The sequence below is a fragment of the Rhodnius prolixus genome, unplaced genomic scaffold (genome assembly GCF_049639745.1).
Source record: "Rhodnius prolixus isolate KJV_2025 unplaced genomic scaffold, Rpr scaffold_41, whole genome shotgun sequence".
NCBI lineage: Eukaryota > Metazoa > Arthropoda > Insecta > Hemiptera > Reduviidae > Rhodnius > Rhodnius prolixus.
Window position 1 is genome coordinate 299395 of NW_027411630.1, and position 18727 is coordinate 318121.

General features: G+C 33.3%; 1 protein-coding gene across 1 annotated transcript; it reads left to right on the forward strand.

The window, feature by feature from the left end:
- The first annotated feature begins 752 nt into the window (after positions 1-752).
- On the forward strand, positions 753-3167 carry LOC141460005 (uncharacterized). The gene has a single exon (XM_074139602.1). The coding sequence runs from the start codon at positions 1292-1294 to the stop codon at positions 2669-2671; it is 1380 nt and encodes a 459-aa protein (XP_073995703.1). The 5' UTR covers positions 753-1291; the 3' UTR covers positions 2672-3167.
- The last annotated feature ends 15560 nt before the right edge of the window (positions 3168-18727 follow it).

Below are 18727 nucleotides of genomic sequence, written 5' to 3' on the forward strand. Positions count from 1 at the left end.
GATGCTATTTTAGGTGACATTAAAAGCGCCAAAAACACATTCTAATGGGGATGGGTGAGGTTACATTTGGTAATCCATAACCTTACACTAAAATCACTCGTTATTGGTATTAAAAAAAAAAAAAAAAATATTACGAACATATTCCAAGTGTTTATTGTGCTAAAAGTGTCAAGATTATCCTCCTAATGATAAAAATATTCTCATGTTAAATCACAACCCTAATCAAGTCTTAAATTTAAAAATAACATTAAAATGTGATAAAAAATATTTCCAAGTCTTAATAAGTGTAATATATTTTAATCCTTGTTATCCATAACCTGTGATAAGATGTCGTATTTTGTGTTAAAATTTTTTTTTTTAATCAAATTCCTTTAATCGAGAAATATTCTTGTAGGAGGGTTGGAGGGGGAGGGGGAGGTTACATTAGGTTATCCATAACCTTACACTAAAATCACTCGTTATTGGTATTAAAAAAAATATATATAGGGTGAAGGGACCAGTAATTGACTGCTTAAGAAAAAATTCGAATTTAAGATAGAATAACTTCCGTTATTTTGGCTCCAGGTGTAGGTTGTAAAATTGTACCGCTCCAGTAGGATGTATTTTATTTTATTAATATTTTAAAAGCAGTAAATTCGATCTTTATGTCAACCAAAAATGATTTTATTTGTAAGTATGTCAATGACCCAGTAATTGACATACCGAATTTTCGGAGGAACCAGTGTTTGACATGGGGTGGGACCAGTAATTGACATACAAATATATTCATGAAACGACATAAGGTATGCATTCAAAATCACTTTTAAATCTAAATAAATCACTTAAATCACCTAAATCACTTTTTCAATTGGATTTATAACAAAAATCAGTCTTATTCATAATTAATTACAATCAGTTTTTAAATAGGCAAACCTAAATAATCTAATATTTTTTCAACGTTACTCTTTTTTATGCAGTTTTTGACGATCAACCCTTACACAACTGTCCTACCGGACAGTTTTAATTAAGTCCAATCCAAGACAGTTGTGTGTGAGCTTTCGTACAGTGAAGTAGTGTACAAAGTTCGTGTCTATTGCAACTACAATTTTGTATATATTTCTATATAACTACAGGGAGTACATTTATTTTTTATTATTTTCTATTTTCTAATTGAATTTTTCCTTTTTTTGTACATATTCTGCTTTCAGTTTTTCTTATTTTTCTCAATTTTTCTGTACATATTTTGTGCATCATTTTTTGTTCATTTAACGAGTATAATTTTATTTAAGTGGGCTTTGATTATTGGACCATTATGGGGGATTCCCAAGGGGATATGCGAAATGTTCCACCTGATAAGAATGATTTAGGACAATGTAGTACACAGGAAGAAAATATGAGCACTGAAGTTATGGAATTTACTCACTCAGGTGACCAAAATACGACAGATATAAACATGGAAGTAATAGGAAAATCAGATGTTACAGATGAAATCAAGGAAAAAGTATATCCTCAGTTTCAATATGAAACCATTGATAAAGGTCCGTATGTGGTTTTCATTGAGGGTACCGGAAATGGGAACGGTATAGGCCGGCTCCATCCCATGGCCCTGGGCAAACTGATATATAACAGTCATCCAGAAATTAAAAAATTTATCAGCAGTGTTAAAAAAATAGGGCGAAATAGGATAAAAGTAGAATTAATAAATAGAGAAAGTGCTAATTGTTTAATAGGTTCACAGCTATTAAAAGAAAAAAATTTGGTAACTTATGCCCCTACTTTCATATTACAAAGACAAGGTATTATTCGGGGAGTTTTCCATGAATTGTCGGATGAAGATATAGCTAAGGATGTTCAGTCGTCGTCTTATGAACCTGTCATGGTGATTAAAGCGAGACGTTTTTCTCGAAAAGTTGTTGAAGCGGGCCAAACTAAATTTGTTCCTACTCAGACTGTTTTGCTCACTTTTAGAGGCCAGACCTTGCCTGATTACGTCACTTTGCACTATGTCAGATGCCCGGTAGAGCCTTATATTCAAAAAATTAACCAATGTTTTAAATGTCTTCGCTATGGACATAAAAGTGAGAAATGTAACAGCTCAGTAAGATGTAGTAAGTGCGGGCAACAACATCTTAGTAAAGACTGCAGTGCCGACACTCCGGTAAAATGTGTACATTGCAATGGCGAACACTCAGCTCTGTCAAAAAGTAAATGTCCTGAATTCAGCAAACAACAATCAATTAGGTCGTTAATGACCGAAGAAAATCTGTCTTTCACTGAAGCTAGAGAAAAACTAAATAGCAATAGTTTTAGAGGAGCTTTAGTTAATCAGGTGCCAACGATTAATCATAAATCAGTTTTTCCTCTACTTCATACTACTAACAGGGTTCCTCCCAAAAGGTTACGCCCTAACTCTCCTCCTGACAAAGATAATACATCTGAAAAATATAAAAAAATCCTAGCCAGCTATAGTCCAGACTGGTATAAAAGTCAGCCCATCACTAAAAACCCCTACCCCCCGAATTACGAAAATATCCGAGGTAAACCCTCTCAAAAATTAACAGTCGATGTAAATAAGTTTTGTGAAGCTCTATTTGAAATTGTTACCAGCCTAAAAAATGTTGACTCTAGTAATAAAAATGATATATTAAAAGAGATAAAAGTAAGAGTAGAACATTTCGGTTTATTTGAATGAATTTCAATAAACCTCTGAAACTCTTACAATGGAATGCTAGATCGGCTGTCAGTAATAAAGGCAGCTTAGAAATATGTCTAGCCCAGAATAATATTAATATTGCTATTCTCTCAGAAACTTGGTTTCTCCCAAATAAATATATTCATTTTAAAGGTTATAATGTGATTCGAAAAGACAGAAGCGACGGTAAGGCAGGTGTGGCTATTCTTATTAGCAACAACATACCGTACAAAGTTCTCAATATCATTGAAATAGATAAAGTTATGTCTGTATGCATTACGATTCCCTTTGAAAACAAACAAATTTCTATTACCTCTATTTATAATAATCCTAAAAATAACATTTCTTCTCGTAACTGGGAGAAACTATTTAATAAAATACCAAAACCTTGTATAATTGCTGGCGATTTCAACTGTCACCACCAGTTCTTCGGGTGTTCTCAGACGAATTCCAAAGGTTCTTCCCTAGTAGATGCTATCGATAGGTGTGGGCTTATTTTATTAAATGACGGTTCACCTACTGTTGTTAATTCCACTAATCAAGTTAATTTATCAGCCATCGATTTAACTTTTGTGTGCCCAGAACTGTCTACTATATTCGATTGGAATATTACGAATGATACTCTTGGCTCAAATCACCTTCCGATAATTATAGAATCTAATGTTTCTTATAAAAATCAGGTTCAAGTTTTTTCTGGCCGGAAATGGAACATAAATAAAGCTAATTGGGAGAAATATGGTGAACTCATGAGTATCTATACAACCGAACAATTAGCCTCATCTTCTTCCCTTGATTACGATCTGTTTATAGAAAATATAAATAAGGCTAGTGATATTTCTATACCTAAAATTAAAACTATCAAAAATTCAAATTTCAACAAACATTGGTGGAATGACAAATGCAAAATAGCTGTTGAAAATAGGAATGCCGCTTATTTATTATATAAAAGAAATTCCAATTATTACAATTTCCTCTCTTATCAAAGAGCCGCAGCAATGGCAAAAAAGATAATTAAAGAAAGTAAAAGAGTTTGTTGGCGTCAGTATTGTGAGGGTATTAATAAAAATACAAATATAAAGGAGATGTGGCGCGCATTTAAATGTTTAAAAAATAGAAAGATTGCAAATAGACCCCCTATAAGCAATACCGAATGGACCGAAGATTTTATAAACAAGTTATGTCCTCCTTACGTATCTGATGAACCTCTTTCCATTGACCAGTCGAATAATACTCACTTTCTTTTGGAGCCCTTCACAATTACAGAACTTAACTCCGCAATAAAAACTAACAAGAATACAGCCCCCGGCTTAGACAATATTCATTACCCCATGATTGCTCACCTCCCTTGTGTTTCTAAAAACCTACTTCTTTCAATGATAAACAAATTCTGGTTAGACGGACAGTTTCCAGTCACATGGAGAAATTACTTAATAATCCCAATCTTAAAACCATCTAAACCAGTTAATGATTATAATTCATATCGCCCCATTTCGCTATCTTCTTGCTTGTTAAAAACTATGGAAAGAATGGTTAAAGCACGATTTGAATGGTATTTAGAAAGTAACTCCCTATTACCCGAATCACAGTTCGGCTTTAGAAAGGGAAGAACAATCTCGGATTGCCACTCTTTGTTACTATCCGATATAGACATTTCATTCACCACTAACAAATCAGTAGTAGCAGCCTTCTTGGACATTTCTGGAGCCTACGACAATGTGCATCTTGGTATATTAACACGTAAATTACTTGCCATGGGATTTCCTCAAAAATTTGTGTATAACATATTAAATATAATAAATAGGAGAAGTATATTTGTTAAAATTGTTGATCAACTTGTTGGACCTAGAGTTGCCCAGGTTGGTTTGCCTCAGGGGAGCATTTTGAGCTGCTTGCTGTACGCTGTGTATGCATCGGACCTTACTAGTATCTGCCATTCCGAGGTTAAACTTATTCAATATGCAGATGATATTTGTGTTTATAGCGCAAATCAGAACACTACTACTTGCGTAGAAAACTTAGATCTCGCTATGAAAAAATTCTTCGACTGGACTCTAAATAATGGCCTTAACCTTACTGTAACTAAATGTGTCGTTTGTCCATTTAGTAGAAAACGATCGATACCTATGGGGGACGAAGTTAGACTAGGAGACACTCTATTCCCCTGCAAAATGAAAGTGCGATTTTTGGGATTGTTACTAGACAGAAAACTGAAATGGACCGCACACATTAATGAACTAGTCGGTAAAACAGAAAAATATGTAAATATACTTCGGATGATTTGTTTTAATAACTGGGGAACCGATCCATCGACCTGCCTTTTATTCTATAGATCTACGGTAAGAGCTATTTTTGACTTCGGTTGTATATTTTATAGTAGGGCCTGTAAAACCAAACTTCAGTGCTTAGACAGAATTCAATACAAATGCATAAGATTATGCATGGGATACCTCAATAGTACTCCTGTCAACGTCATGTTATCGGAAGCAAATGAACCACCTCTGCATTTGAGAAGAAGGATGCTAACAGACCGTTATATCTTAAGAACCATGTCTTTCTCTCCAACTGTTTCAAGTAGAATCAATTCCTTATCAGTAACGGTTTTAACCTTTGCCTACTGGAAAAACAAAGTTACCCCACTAATTGTAGATAGTTTTCTGGAACTAACTGAGTTCCAGTCTGCAATAATTCGTTCTGATAAGATACCAGTATTTCTCTGTGATTATAATTTCTTGACGAAGAATGTATCCGTTGCATACATGCCTGACTATAAAGAAAGAATTCATCTTCAGACTATTAATACATTTCGTGAGGACGTTTCGCACTTTTTACCAAATACTCAGATTATATACACTGATGGCTCCAAAGTGGGGAACAATGTAGGAGCTGCTTTCTACGATCCCTCAAATAATGTCAAAAAAATGTTTAAGTTACCACATTTCGCCTCCATTTTTTCTGCCGAGACAATAGCCTTCATTGAAGCGCTGAAATATATAGAAAAGCTAAACACTAAGAAAGTGGCTATCATGTCTGACTGTAGAAGTCTATTAGATTCTCTGTCCAACATCCATTACAAGTCACACACTTCACATTTTACAATAGAAATAATTAAGTTAATTCACAACATTAAAGTTCAAAATAAACTACTCAAACTAGTCTGGATTAGAGGGCATGCCCACATCACCGGAAATGAGGTAGCCGATAGCCTGGCCAAACGGGCTGGTACTCTGGGAGACATTGTAAATTATAAACTCCCCTTTACGGATATTAGACCAATCGTTAGGATTAGGATGTTAGATAAATGGCAGAGAGAATATGATTTGATTGATAAAGGAGTTTTCTATAAGAAAAGTAATCCCCTAGTAGGTGTTAAACCTTGGTTTCTTGACCTCAATTTAAATAGAAGAAGCATCAGGATAATTAATAGAATCAGATCCAATCATGGACTCTGTGGTGCATACTTAAATAGAATAGGAAGAGCTAATACTAATGTATGTACAGAATGCGGTACACTTGACGATTTGGAGCACATTCTGATGGAATGTAAAAAATATAGTAGCTATAGAGTCAAACTGTTCAGCTCTCTTCAAAAAAAGATAAAAAGTCCATTTAATTATATTAACATTATACAGGAAGTTAGATCCACAAGCGAAGAATTAACAGAATTTATTAATGAGGGATGTATTAAAGTGTAAGCTTAAATGATTTAATAGTGGAAATGAAATGATAGTTAAATTCAAATATTGAACATACTGTTCTTGAATCGTTGGCTAATGGCCACAGGCATAGGCCCAAAAAAAAAAAAAAAAAAAAAAAAAAGACAGGTAATTTGAAAAACAGCCCTTTCTTTCAATAGTACCAAGGAGATATAGCTAACATACTTGTTAGATCGTACACAATGTCTGTCGGCTCGCTTTTATCTCTTTCTCTCAACCCTTCCGCTCTCTTATCCTTTCAAGTTTCCGCTAAATATTTTGTTACTTAAACCTTTTTTTTTGGGAACTTTTTTGGTTCTCACTTTACCAAACTCTACTTCCGTTTAGATTATGTGGTCACATCCTTGTTTTATTCAATCCGCCTATAACGCTGCTACCGATCGCAACTACGCGACTTTGTGTTCGAGTTGTTGGTGCTTTCTAGTGAACCAAATTTCTCCTACGCTTCCCTTCTTTTGGAGCGCTTCGCTAATATTTTCCACAATCTGTGCTGCCAGTGTCATTTGCTTCGAAACCAAACTATCTGAATGTAATTCATTCTTACTTTCTGCATCTATTCAGTATTTTATTGTTTATTATTACTGAGTTACCTCTTGGGCACATGTATATTATACATTGTGTGCACGTTCATCGCGTCCCGCCACAGGTTGTAAGCATTCGCACTTATAACAGTAATAAATAAATGAAACGTCAATGAAAAAAAAACTAGATTAAAAAATATATATCTGTTATTGACTCTTTAACTTGGAAAGGATAGGTATTAAAATACACATACCTACAAATAAACCACTGATATTCACATAACTAGGTAACCAATTAACAAAAATATGTGTTACTAAAATAGGCACACCATAAAAGAAAAAATGAATGAAAAAACAAAATATTTTTTCGGAATACATAGGAAATGAACATCATAATATATCTTATGTAATTGATAATTAGCCACTTGAAATCACAAGCCATTTGAAAACCTCACAAATCAACGGTTTTATTAAATTGGTAACGTTCTCCATAAAGTAGTACAGGGCGATCCAACCTTCACGTCTTTGGGGATAAACAATGGTATTCATACCGATTTCATTTTTTTTTAATACAGTTTAGCCTATTTAGCCTATGGGATGCTATATATTCGTCTTCGGTCAACATGTCTGTCAATTGGTAAATACAATAGATCTTACAATCTTTTTTATGTTATTATTGTGTAACATCACAAAGTCACCAACTCTCCACGTGCTCGTATGTTTGATTTCGCACCTGGTACTTCTCTTGAGGGAGCTTCATTTTTCCTCTGGCCGTTTCCTTTGATGGAATTCTATGGTTTAGCCATTTCCTCGCTTTCTTCTTTGTCATGTGGCTAGAACCCAAAACTGAGGGAGAATGAGAGATTTTCCAACTCCGATAAGTGGGCGTCGTTTTTATTAGTCACGTAGGCCTCGTGAAGCTGTTCGGCGATCACGATTATTCCAGTTTGTTGTTCATACATTGTTGTTCTCTACAGAATAATCATTCTGCATGCCCTCTTGAAATAAGGCGTACATTTGCTAATTCATTAATTTAAACATATTTTGTTGGAAGTTTTACTATTTATTTTATGTTGCCGATTTTTATCAATGATTTTATTTTACAATGATTGAATTTTTAATTATAATAAAATTTATCAACCTATCTTACCATTTTCCCAGGAAGTCAATCACTGGTCTCAAACAAAAAAGCTGTAGGACTAGTAATTGACATGTATGTCAATTACTGGGCAGATTGCCGTTTCAAGGACCAGTGATTGACAGCCCCATTTTAATCCTCAATGCTTCTTATAATTAAAAAAAAAACTACATAAATGAAATCTACAAGTAATACTAATTATAACAGAACATTGATAACCACACGAATATATGAACTAATAAACGAAAAATAAGAAAAAAGGAAAATTATTTTCTTATCAATCCTCCTTAGCAACGGCTTGTTTTTTCCTTGATTTTGAACTTTTAACACAAATAACCTTCCACTGATACCAAGGAACCTTCCAATAATTAATATTTTTCTGGAACTGCTGCCCAAAGGCTTCTCAATAACGAAATTGAAAGAATCACCACTGAAAACGGTTCATATCCCTTATAATACCAGTTTATTTCTGGTATGTCAATTACTGGTCCCTTCACCCTATATTATTACGAACATATTCTTAGTGTTTATTGTGCTAAAAGTGTCAAGATTATCCTCCTAATGATAAAAATATTCTCATGTTAAATATTGCCGATCATAATTCGTTGTCTAATATGTGGTCCATGTAATTGTGGTAAATTAAATTTAAAAATAAGCACCAAAAACACACAATATTCTAATGGGGGTGAGGTTACATTAGGTTAATAATAATAATAATAAAGTGCCTTTATTCAAAATTTTACAGAATTACATATTTGTTTATTTAATTCGTAATATAGACAAATACTCATGGTTGAAGAACCGTCTGAGGGTTGTCCCTACTTATTTTCTACATGATGAAAGCACTATGAATGAACTGTTAAATAAATACAACAAAACAAAGAAAAACAGAAACAATAAAAGAAAAAAACAAAATAAAAAATAATCTCACCACAGACAGAAGTAAAAAATAGAATACAGAAAACAAAATATTCTTAAATACAGTATACGACGTTATATAATAAATAATAATCAAAATTAAGGCCACTTAATATTTCATTTATTTACGGAATAGGGATACAGACACATTTAGGTGATACAGGTACACATTAATAATAGATAAAACAGTTTAATAATTGAATTCCTTCACCAGTTCGTATCTATATGCGCATGCCGCTTTACAATAGTTTACCAAGCTTTTCCAACATTTGCCATTTAAATAGTCCATAAACTCCAGCTCATTTAAACAATCTTTCTTAAAATATATGGACCTAAACTCTCTTAAAATTGGGCATACCGCTATAAAGTGAAACACGTTTTCTTCTCTGTTTTGTAAATTACACAGAGAACATAACTTGATTTCCTTGTGGAATACGTATTTATTGAGGTATAGCGACTCTCCCCTAACTTTAATTATCCACCCAATGGAGCGAGCATCCAAGTTATTGCAATGTACTAAATTGGGTTGTGGGTCCAACGTTTTATAAAGTATGTGATGCTGACTTTTTATGGCTAAAAGCTTGTATTTATTAAGTAGGCCATTCTTAATATTTTCCATTACTGAATTGACACTTATGTTAAATTTGATGAACTCAGTGAACGAGATGTTATAGGTATCACAGAGTTTTACCCAATCCTTATACAGAAACAATTTTCTCGCAATGATCTCGTTCATCAGTATATTTGGGTATCGATGCGCCGGTAGGGTAAGACATCTTTTTACATATTTTATGTGCAATTTTACTGTATACAGGAATGTGGGCAGTACATCAGTCTCGAGATATAGCACAAAGTCAGGTATATTACGCGGTAGGCTAAACGTTTTTTTGACAAAGAACTTAAGAAGAATCTCCACTTGATTATACCATGTACAACCCCATATCTGGGCTCCATAGCAAATGATAGCTCTACTGACAGCATTATATACCTGTAACTTGGAGGAGAAGGGTATGCTTCTATTTAATATTAAGTTATTAAAGGAATTCAGGGCATATTTGGCTACCACAGTTCTCTCCCTGAAATGCTTATCCAAGGATAGCCCTGAGGAGAGGGTGACTCCCAAATACTTATACCAGTTCACAACTTCAATCTTTTCATTGTTATACCACCATTTGTCGTATTTGCCAAGTTTGCCACCATTTCTGAAAACAACGATTTTTGACTTATTTAAATTAATTTTCAAGTTCCACTTTAAACAATAGTTTTGAAGCGAGTTAATCATCTGTTGTAGGGCGACTCCGTCTGTAGCTAACAACACCACATCGTCCGTGTATGCCAATATTTTAAACAGACTATTATTAATTTGCACGCCCCCATTAACATAGTTTACTAAATCATTTATAAAAAAAAGAGAACAAGAGGGGGCTCAGCAAACACCCTTGCTTCACACCCATGGTTGTCTCGAAACTCTCGGTCAGACCATTATGACACCAGACTCTAGCATGTGTACCTGAATACAAATCTCTCAGTACATTGGTGACTGCTTGATACACCTATCTCTGACAACTTGTAGAACAGCGCATGGCGGTCAATATAATCAAAGGCTGCGGATAGGTCGATGAAGAAGGCAAACACTTTACCCCTCTTCCTACTCAGCCTAATCTTAACTATACTCATTAAATTCATAATATTATCAATGGTTGAGTAGCTCTTCCTAAATCCCGCCTGATATTCTCCAATTATACCATTTTCATCCGCCCAGCTGGTCAGCCTTGACAAAAGAAGCCCAGTAAACAGTTTTCCTATTGTATTTCCGAAAGAAATACCACGATAATTGCCCACTTCCTTAATACTTCCCTTCTTATGTAAAGGAAACACATTGGCGCTTTTAAATGTTTCAGGCAATTTCTCTTTTTCAAAAATTTTATTAAAGACTGAGAGGATTTTTTCTAAATAAAACTCAGGACTATTTTTAAAATACTCGTATGGTATTTGGTCTATACCGGGTGCCTTATTATTTTTAGCATTTTTGAGCACTTGCACTAACTCTTTCATACAGAAAGGCGCACCCAAAGCATGGTTTATTATATATGGTTCTGCATAACTAATTCTAATAGCATTCAAGGGAGGATTTAACATATTTTTAAAATGCTGAAACCATTCAAATGGCAATATACTTTTATCAAAATGAAAAGTTTTAAATTTAAATGAACGAACTAAACCCCAAAATTCCTTTGTGTCTTTGACACATTTAAATTTATTTATAGTGCCATCTAAAAACTCCTTTTTTTTTAAATTACATATTTTTTTATAATCTTGTTTACAGACTTTAAATATAGAAGCTTAATTGTAGAGGAATCTGTTTTTCTGAAAATATTTAATAAACCATACAGCCTAGAACGCATTACTGCACAATCTCTGTCAAACCATTCCTGTTTTCTGTTATAACTGTTATGTGTGTAGTTTAATAGCTCTTGTTTCTTAGCAAAATTTATAATTAAATTAATCAATTGTTTTAAATTATTATGGGGGTTATCGGGTATAAATGATACGTCTCCCAAAGTCCTTTGTAATTCTTCATGGTAGACGGCACGAATTTGGACTTTCCATTTCAGTTTAGGTAGCAGAGGGGTGACATCCGCAGAGACGGCACTAACTGCGCCACATTTAAGGACAATCGGCATATGGTCAGAGAAAGGTATTGATGCCACTTGAAAGTCTAGCACATAATCAAGTAAATCTGCTGATACTACACAAAGGTCTATAACAGATGAACCCTGGGAACTAATATATGTAAATTCACCTAAACTGTCTCCCTTAGTTCGGCCATTCAACAATAATAAATTAAAATCTTCCAGGAATGAAAGCAACATTTTACCATTTGCATTAATAACAACATCTTTAGAAAGTCGTGAATGAGCAAGTGAACTAGGCAACAAATCTTTGGGAATCACTTGTGAGTCGCCAACTCTACAATTAAAGTCCCCTATGAGAATAAATCTAGAATCAGGAGTACTATCAATAACCGTGTACAATTTCTCGAAATCACAACTCCAGTTATTGAAGTTTAAATACACAGGCACTATGTAGTAATTATTATTAACATCAAAAATTACTTCAACTACAGGAGTATGAATGAGAGTGCAAAATCTAACATTATTATTTTTTATCAACAACTTATTAATACCCATTATTAACCCTTCACTAGCTCGACCAAATTTTGATTTTTTAACAGCTGGGACCCACATTAGTGAGTAATCTTTAATACGTTCTTCAAATATTAAAAAATATTTCTCTTCATACACAAAAGTTTCAAACAGAAAGAAAACCTCATATTTACGCAGATAAACAAAAAAAATCTGTATTATATAATTTAATCTTTAAACCGCATACATTATAAGCAACAACACTAAAATAATTAACTGGATTCGTACCTGCGTTTTCCCTACTTCCTACTTGACTTTGTTGAAGAGCCGGAGTCACTGCGGGCACGAAAAAGCTCTTTAAGAGTGTTTGTAGAAACTGACTGGGCAGGCATGACAATTTCTTGCTGATTCTTCTTAATCCGCTTCCTTTTGTTCGATTTAGTCAGAGCATCAGAAACCCCTACTTCACTAGTATCACCTTCATCCTCTTCATCTCCTTCCTCACCCTTATCTACTACTGTTTCTGAGTTATCCTTCTTCACTAAATCTGAATAGTGATAGAATTGACCATCTATTACAAGCCCATTTCTTCTCATCCTACAATTCTTTCCCACTGCCTTTAGCTGTGTATAAACTTGAGACAATTCTTTCCGCTGCGACTGAGTCTCCTTATCTTGGTCTTCCGCTACGAAAATTCTACTTCCCTTAAGCTTGCTAACATTTTGAAACATCTCCCTTTTCTTCCAATTCGATACAAATGAAACAACTATAGGCCTAGGCTTATTGCCCACTTTTCCTATTCTACGAACATAGTTTAAATCAGCTTTACTAGTATGGACAGTCAAAACCTTATTGCATAGGTCTAAGACAGCATTTTCCAATAAATCAACATTTTATCCAACTGTCTCATCAATACCAAACAATACAACATTATTCTGCCTCCGGGTAGATTCAATTACTTTTTGTTGTTTTGCGATAATAACTTTAAGCTCCAAATTTTCCTTTTTTAAGGCTTTATACTTTTTTTCTTGCTCTTCGAACCTTACAGATACATTTAAATTAGCAATTTCCTTTTTTATTATTTCTTCTAGGTCGCCCTTAATATCTGCTTTAAAACTAGCAAAAAGATTAACCAGCTCGCTCTTATCCATATCTCCTCCCTCCTTTTCCTTCTTTTTTTTTATTATTATTAGTATTTACCAACCTCAAACAACTTTTATTTAATAAAAAAAGGCAATGCGAACTGCAACAAGCGTACACAAGTAATACCACAGTCAGTGGATCATCTATTATGCTGACCTTGAACGTTCTCCCACTATAGTATTACAAATAGACAAACTTACTAATTCTTATGTAGTAGTTAATCCATGTATTGTTATCACCGGTGACGTGGCATCCCCACCTGTACACACGGCAGAACTTGTTAGTCTTGTGTACGTTTTTATAACAATTAATTTCAATTAATTAATTGAAAACGGCTCGATAAAAAAACGTAAAAATTTTCACAATTACAGATGAAACTGTAGATTCAAAACACACAAATTTTCAGCGCAAAATTCTATAGAGAACCGGGTAAATTAGAAACTTTTATCACACACGATGTGTACTCTGTGACAGTCCTGAGACATTAGGTTATCCATAACCTTACACTAAAATCACTCGTTATTGGTATTAAAAAAAAATATATATATATTACTACGAACATATTCTTAGTGTTTATTGTGCTAAAAGTGTCAAGATTATCTTCCTAATGATAAAAATATTCTCATGTTAAATCACAAACCTAATCAGGTCTTAAATCGTACATATTTTTCTTTTTTTAAAAAAAGTTAATATTTATCCTCTAATGAACACACATTCTAAGTAATATATAAAAATAACATTAAAATTGTGATAAAAAAAATGTCTTAATAGGTGTAATATATTCTTATCCTTGTTATCACAATAACCACCGGATAAGATTTGTGTTAAAATGACGTAATGTGCGCGCGCAACCTCGGCCATAAGGAGTGCATAGGAGTGGGGCGACGCACGGACGCGCACAGCGCAATGCGAGTGTGGACGGGGGTGAGGAAGCGGGGTATCCCCCCTGCATTCCCTCGCCCTGTCACCCATAAGGCCGCGGCTCCAAAATTCAGGGCTCAATGCCCGAAACCCTACTACTAGTGCCTTCTGATCTCACACCTACTAAGGGGATGTATTGCAATCATGCCGTAATTGCAGTTTAAATTTTAGGGTGAAGAACTTTCATCGTAGATAGCTTTTCTTTCCCCTCTTTGGAAGAATTGCGATCAGAGCTGTTCTTCTCTTAAATCCCTCAGAGGAAGCAATGTAATCACAATTTATCTCACCGCTCTTACCGGAAGGTATTGTAATCACAATTTTCTTTCTATTATTATACCCCTTCATGGGATGTGTAATCATACATCATTTCATCCCATAACATTTCTCTCAATATCCATCTTCTTACCACCAACCACTTGTTACCACTCCCCCATAACTTGTAACATGTTTTTATTTTCATTCTACACCTTCCAACTAGTTGTTCACTAATCCTCCATAACTATTCTCAGTCTGCATTTTCTTCCTGCCAACTTGGCAACATTCCCCCCTAACTTTTCTCTAGTCTTTATCTTCTACTCACTGATTTGATAATGCTACAACTACCTTCCACTAACTTGGTATGAAGTATTAAAGTACAATGTATAAAACTATTGCCTATCCCAAATGTTGACAAAACCTGTAAACCAGAATAGCAACTTTACAGAATAGACTTTTAGTGGTTTGGAATATTTTGGAAAATGATATGGAGATAGTCAAGGAGGGGAGTTTGCCTCACCTAAGTTAAGCCACTCTAAAATTATCATTATTAACTCTGTAAATCTTAGCCCAAATTCGATAAAATTGGCGAGGGAACAGGGGTTAAATTACATTGAAGTGCCATCCTGATCTTACTCCACTAAGGGAAATTATTGAAATCGTTTCAAATTATCGATGGGTGATCTGATTTTCATGAATTAACAATTAAACACAAAAGAATGTTTAAAATTTAAAAAATAAACATACAACGACTTTATTTTTACAACAGGTTTGTTCAAAAATCTTTATTATTTATTATATATATTATACCAGTGTTTAAAAAAGCACAGAGACACACCGTATTATTTATTTTGCATTGTAACCTTCTGTGTCTCTAAACGTTGTTACCTGCTATCCAGATAAACTAGCGCGCCCCACTGTGAAAACTTCTAAAATTTTAAAAAGAACAACGATATGTCTATACTGATAATATATTTACAACTAATTCCTAACTTAATAAAATATATTTGACTATACTTTATTCTTTTGTCTGAAGTTGTGAAAAAAAAAATGTTTTACTTAATAAAGGTTATACCGGACAGTTTTAATAGTAGTGTGATTCCCCTCTCCTTTATGGTTTGTATACACTGTAAAATAGAAGTAAAGATATAACCTAATCTAAATCAAACGTCTTTTAACAGTTGTTGAAATAAGTGTTAGCAATTTTTGCGATTTTATTATTTATTAAGCAACTTTGTTGAAGACTTCATATTTATACATTCTTCTTAATTTTGTAGATATTTTGCTATTACTTAGTTTCATATAATTTACTTCAAAAAGTAGCTGAATATTCAAAGTTCGTTAGAGCTTGTTTTAGTAAGATTGAGTGCACCTTAATTGCTGATGTCTCGACAAAAACTAAGCCTAGTTCTGATTAATTGTTAAATTTCAGTTTCTATTTCGACAAGTTATTATTATTATATTGCTTAGATTGTTTTCGTTGCTTGATCAAAAGAATAAAGTAATTACTTGTTAGATGTAGTTTTTTGATACAAATCCTCTTATTTTATTTATTTTTCTGTCTTTTTCGGAATGGATGTTCCCTTTATTGATCAACTTGCAATATTTTTTGTCTGCTTCTGGTGTGGAAAATATTCCAATCGTGTCAAATTTTGACACAAAATAGTACAAGTCGATAATAAACTTTCAACCGAAAGTGTCAACCACTTTATAAAATAGTTTTTCACTTTCACGATTACTAGAGCCCAGTTTACACCTATTTCAATAAATAGGTTTTATTCGAAACATTTTTCGAAGTGCTTTCTTTATCAAATAGGATTACATGAGTCCTAAATTTCCATGTTTGAAGAAACTTCCACAGTCTTTTCTCAATTCTCTGTCATTGAAATTCATTCTTGTTTCAAGTTCAGGTTTTATATTTTCAATATTTTAATTTTCCTTTTGGGTTTTTATTTATTTTTGTAAGTTGCAATCTGCAACTTAATATTCCATAACACATATTCAGCTTGAATAACAAAAATTTTTTTCTTCCATTTCTGTTTGTAGTCAAGTATTGTTCTGGAGGTTCATATTTTTTTATTTTATTTTATTTTTTTTACTAAAATACTCCCAATTGGAGAAATTACTTTTTGAAGTTCTATTGCAACAAACCAAAATCACTTTCTTCTGCAAAGCTAAAAAATAATTTTAGAATCTAAGAAAAATATACGTTAAGTATTTACTTTCTGTATTAATTATTTACTTATATTTATATATTTAAAAAAATGCCTTCTGTATACCGAAAAAGAAAGCAAATAATTAAAAATTTAGTAACGGGTATTAGACAGACAATTGACAGCACTGCTGAGCTCGAGAACAACACTATTGTGACTACCGCTGCATCTAAGCAACAACGGTACTACGTTAAAAATCGCGAGGGAATAAAAGATAAACAGAGACAATATAATTTAAGACAAAAAGAAAAAATCCAAGAGAAACAGGAAGCGTACAATTTAGAACATAAAGAAAAAATCCAAGAGAAACAGAAAGAGTACAATATAGAAAATAAAGAACACATAAATGAGAAACAGAAAGAGTACAATATAGAACATAAAGAAAAAATCCAAGAGAAACAAAAAGAGTACAATATAGAACATAAAGAACACATAAAAGAGAAACAGAAAGAATACGATTTATTTCATAGAGAGGACAAAAAGAAAAAACAGAGAGAGTACGATTTATCTCATAAAGAGGAAATAAAGAAAAAACAGAGAATATGATACAGCTCATTCAGAACAAAAACGAAAGAAGCAAAGTGTATATAATGCTGCCCATAAATTTGGCATAGCAAGGAAGCTGAAACAAAAAGACAGAATAAACAGTGAAAAGAAAGCTGAAACCTAAAGAACGTACAATGAAAAGAAAAGAAACAAAGTCAGCAGTAGACAAAAACGTTATGATGGAAGAAATCGAGCTGTTATCAACTTAAAAAGAAACATTCGGTACTTTTTGACTCGGCAAAACGTAAATAAGCCCTCGGTGTCATTCGCAAATTTATTGAAAAAACGGATACAGACACGAAAAAAGCTAAATAGGTTTCAAGGTGAATGCGCGTTAATAAACAGATTGTGTGCAAATTTAAAGCTAAATAGTAAATTTAATAAACATTATATTGTCAAAAATAAAACTAAACGCACTGTGTTTTATTACCTGATAAAACATTCTAATCATTTAGTCGGAATCGCTCGATCATACTTAAGATTTCTAAACAATAAATTAAAAGCAGTTGTTGATGAGGCCGTTAATAAGTTCGAAATCAATAAAATTAAAACCCTAACTCCTAAAAATATCATGAAAGTATTCGGAGGTAAACAGAAACACACTGCCCATTCTGAACCTTATTTCTTCGAAAGCTCTTACAGCGCTATTCCTCTCGGTCATACATTACTTGTTAAAAGCCAGCACGTTTTCGTGATCGCACACAATTTAAAAAAGTACATTACTAAAGGTAATAATATTGTAGAATGGCCTTGCGGTATCACATGTAAATTTTCTAAACAAAGTATGAGCACTACTTTAAATAAATTAGTTGAATTTGTCCACGGCGATATAAATACTGTGTCAATCAAAAAGCTCGCAAACAAATGTCGGTACGGACATCACGAAAAAAAAGGTCACACCATACACTGCGCCTCACACAACAGCATTTTTAAATGCAGTACACTTCTACCACTTCTATCGGAATTATCGGTCCACTACACCGCGTTTAGGAACATAAAAAGACAGATTTACATCATTCGTAATCTATTTTTCAAAATTAATCGTGTAACATCGTGTAGAAAATAGAGCAAATAATGTCGAATCTATTTTACGGTCCGTTAATGATTTAAAAAAGTTTCTCGGAACACTTAAAATCGATATAAACAAATTTAAGAAATATGTACCTTCTACTAGTTGCGACACCAATGAAATAAATATTCTGCATAAATATAAAAAAAACTTATCTTCCTTAAAACGTACAGCCCTTTCCTTTCTGGAGACTTTTTGCGCGTGTTGCAATATGTTAACTTATGACGAGGATTTAAAAGATTTCATAAATTTTCAGAAAAACAATAACAAATCGTAGCAATCTATAATTCTTTATATTAATAAAAATTATGATAATATTCACCGTGACGGTCTTAAAATTTGTACATACTGTGCACGAAAATTGAATCAAAATTGTATTTCCGGACGCGCCGCGTATAACTGTTTAGAAGTAGATCCTGTGCCTACAGAAGTTGGTAAGTTGAATATTTTCGAAACAATGCTGACCCAATTAG